The following is a 3,754-nucleotide window of genomic DNA, read 5'->3' as shown; positions in this document are numbered from 1 at the left end:
GGGCTGGCAGGGGCCAGAGGCCTCCACAGATATCCACGTGCAGAAGACACCAGACCTAGAACAAGCTGTTTTTTAATGGCATACAGTGATCCAATACTGCAAGAGTCATCTGGGATTGCCATCCCCACCGCCCCCACGAGCAGGGGCCAAGCACAGCTTTGCTGTCTCCTTGAGCTTAGAGGCACAGAGAATTTAAAGCCTTCTGGGTGAACGAGCCAAAATACCACCAGAGCTTTGCTGAAGGTGACAAAATCTGCTCGGTGACGAGTGATGGGTGAGTGTCACCCGCTGAGCTGGGGTTTGCTGGGGAGGGAGGGAGGCAGGAGATGAAACTCCCTTTGCAGCCTTGTCCTCCCCAAAGAATCCCTCTCTCCACGAGATGGAAATCCACCTCCCTCACACCCCTGCCCTGCTGAAGAGAAACATTTTGCACAAAACATCCCTCCGCCACTCCCGAGTGCTGTGCTGCCAAGGCCCTTTCCTCCTCAAAAAACTCTTCCTGGGGACTTCTCTGCTGCTTGGCTCATCCGTGGCCAAGCTCCAGCAGCCTCTGGCATCAGCCAGCAGCTCCACGTGTGTCCGTGGCACAGTTTCAGGGAAAGCTCCTCTGCTCGGAGCTGGGGCAGGCCAGGGAGGACACACAGATGATGCTGGTTTGCTTCCCTCAACTGAGTTTTTTCTCCTAGAAGGAAAGAGGGATTTTATTCCCCCCACAGAAGAACGGGGGGAAAGAGGAGGAGGCCCAGCTCGCTTTAGATCCGAGCCTTAAGCCTTTAGAATAAGGTGCAAAATAAAGGTCTTAAAAAGAACAGAAGAAAAAAAAAAGAAAAAAAAAAAGTCAAAACCAAAAAAGTGTCTGAGGTTTGATATTTTTGTTGTTGTTGTTGTTTAAAGCAGCCTGTTCCTTTTTTTTTTTTTTCCTTTTTTTTTCTTTTTTTTAAATAAACTCCACTGTGCAAAACTGTGCATTTTCTTTGGTATCCACTTAGGTAGTTTGAACTTAGTACTTTTTCCTATGTATACATATCTTTTGTCTGGTTTTACCTTTAGACAGAGAATTAAATTCTCCCCCCAAAAAAATCATAATTTTGCTGGAGGCTACTGATTGGCCTGATATTACATAATGCCCCTTATGTAATTGGAAAGAGAGAAATTGATTCTAGCTATCAACTACTGGCCTCAAAAGGAGTTTAAACTTTCTGGCAACATTGGCCTCTCTGAACTGATCATGAGCTTTTCAACCCAAGAAGTTCAACACTGACTTTTTTTTTTTTTTCCTTTTTAAATTACACAAGAGAAAATAAAAACTACACTGCAACAAAAATAACCATTTGTGTTCATGTAGTTAGCAGCAGCTTTTTAAAAAATAATTATAATAATAATAATAATAAGGCAGATTCTTGCCTTTGTTATGCCATTAAAAACATTCTTGTTCCCTAGAGAGAAGCATTCTGGAAAAAGTTGAAAACAAAAAATAATAATAACCCAACCAAAGCTTGCCTGCAAGTTCAAGTTTTGTAAAAAAATATATACATAATTTATTCTACAACATATGTGCCTTCTGTTCATACTTAGACATGTTTAGTGCTTTGTGTTTAGAGTTCATTTCCTGTCGTCCCTCCTCTGAGGACAGCCCTAAAACCAGCCTGGGTTCCTCGGGTCTGCTGCCTTCACGCCACTCTTCCACAGTACCGTTGTCTGCAAACTCTTTCGGGCCAACTTCTCAGGTCAACGAGCCCTTGCCCGACGGACACGGTGGGGATTTTGCCTTCCAGCCACGCGGGAGAGGCAGAGCCCGCCAGTCATATCTCCGACTCCCGCCGCAGCGGCCGCGGCTCCAGGGGCACCCCCGCCTGGTTGTGGTGCTCCATGTCCGGGTGGGTGTCCGTGCTCATGCTCTCAGGCACCCCCGTGTCGATCTCGTCCTCCTCCTTGCTGCTGAGGGCCACCTCGTTCTCGTAGCAGAAGGAGTTGGCGTTGGAGAGGATGTATTTCTTCTCCGCTAAGTCCCTGGCACTGCAGATGGGTGTGTTGGGCACTTCGTACGTTTTGTGGAACCTCGAGTAGTCCACTTTGTAGTAGTTCTTCTCTTCGAAGAGCACGGGCTCGTAGCGGTGCCCCCAGAGGATCTCGTTGGCCAGATATGAGCTACGGCACTGGGTGGTCATGGCGGTGGCCTCCACCATGCCCTCCAAGATGACGACGATCTCAAAGTCAGCATTGTCCATGTCCTGTTTGCTCAGGTCATACAGAGGGCTGTCCTCGTCTATCTCGTGCACTATTGTAATGGGGGAGACCAGGAAGATGCGGTCGATGCCGCTGTCGAAGCCCACGTTGATGTCGATTTGATCCAGGGGGATGTACTCCCCTTCCGACGTGATCCTGGATTTCAGGAGCTGCGCCCGCACGTGCGCCTCCACCAGGTGGCTTTTCCTCAGGTTCCCCACGCGCCACATCAGGCACAGCTTCCCGTCCCTCATGGCCACCACGGCATTGTGGCTGAAGACCAGAGTTTCGTTCCTCTTTTTTGGCTTCGCCATCTTTGCCATGACGGCACCAATGATGAAGGCATCAATGATGCAGCCCACGATGGACTGGAAAACCACCATGAACACGGCGATGGGACACTCGTCGGTGACACACCTGAAGCCGTAGCCGATCGTGGTCTGGGTCTCGATGGAGAACAGGAAGGCTGCGGTGAAGCTGCTCACCTGAGACACGCAAGGCTTGCTGTTCTCTTGGTTCTCCAGATCCCCGTGCAACAGCGCAATCAACCAAAACACACAGCCAAAAAAAAGCCAGGAGAGGATGAAAGTCAGGCAGAAGATCACCAGCATCCACCTCCAGCGGATGTCCACGCACGTGGTGAAGATATCGGCCAGGTAGCGCTGCCCCTTCTCGCCCACGTTGATGAACTGGACGTTGCAGTGCCCGTCCTTCTTGACGAAGCGGCTCCGGCACTGCTGCCGGGTGTGGACCTTGCCCTTGCCGTTGCCGAAGCCGTTGGCCACGGCCATGGTGGACAGCTTCATGCCGTCCTCCTCCGAAGACACGATGCTGTAGCGGTTGGTTCGCACGCTGCCCATCACTACTGCCGGGGACTGAGGTGCTTCTGCTTTAGAAAACAGTCTGAGTTTCTGCAAAACCCTTTGGAGAAACAGTTTTGAAAGTTCTACAGGAACACACACACGCGGAAAAACCGGGCGGAGGCCGGAGTCCCCAGAAGCCCTCGGATCAACCAAGGACGGTCCTCTGGCATGCAGGGTGAGCTCAGCAAGCCACCGTCATAGAGAGGGCATGGTCTGCAAGAGAAAGAGAAATGGCACTTTAGATCCTGGAGGAAAAGCATGAGGGATCAAGGAAAATGGCACCTGTGGGCCTGCAGGAAGTTTCCTCTTTCTTAATGACATTTTCAGCAATGCTCGACGTTCGCAGCTGTGCATGGACGGGGTCACACATGGTTACTGCAAGGAAGGAATTGCCCTTCCCGAAGGAAAGCGCTGAAGGGGCCGTGTCACACCAGTCTGAGCAATATTCCCTTTAAAGCTGGGCACGCAAAGGATCTCTCTGCTATTTATAACTGTGATTTCTGCTTATTTTGAAGCAAACAACTCCCTTTAACATCCTTCTGTTTGAACACAAATGCTGAGGTGGTTTGTAGTGACTTGTGATGTGTCTCGTGGACTGTCCGACCCATGACAAAGCAGGGAGTGAGCAAAAGGGAAAGTGGAGACAGGGAATGAACTTGGGAAGT

The 3,754-nt window shown here is 50.2% G+C and overlaps 1 protein-coding gene across 1 annotated transcript; it reads right to left on the bottom strand.

Annotated features, from left to right (window-relative positions):
• Nucleotides 1-1,562: 1,562 nt before the first annotated feature.
• Nucleotides 1,563-3,086, bottom strand: KCNJ2 (potassium inwardly rectifying channel subfamily J member 2). Its single transcript, XM_053994664.1, has one exon. It carries the CDS (start codon nucleotides 3,084-3,086, stop codon nucleotides 1,803-1,805), a length of 1,284 nt encoding a protein of 427 aa, XP_053850639.1. The 3' UTR covers nucleotides 1,563-1,802.
• Nucleotides 3,087-3,754: the final 668 nt, after the last annotated feature.

Source organism: Vidua macroura, chromosome 19 (assembly GCF_024509145.1).
Source record: "Vidua macroura isolate BioBank_ID:100142 chromosome 19, ASM2450914v1, whole genome shotgun sequence".
Lineage (NCBI taxonomy): Eukaryota > Metazoa > Chordata > Aves > Passeriformes > Viduidae > Vidua > Vidua macroura.
The sequence above is the reverse complement of the archived record's forward strand: the minus strand, read 5'-3'. Positions and strand labels throughout refer to the sequence as shown.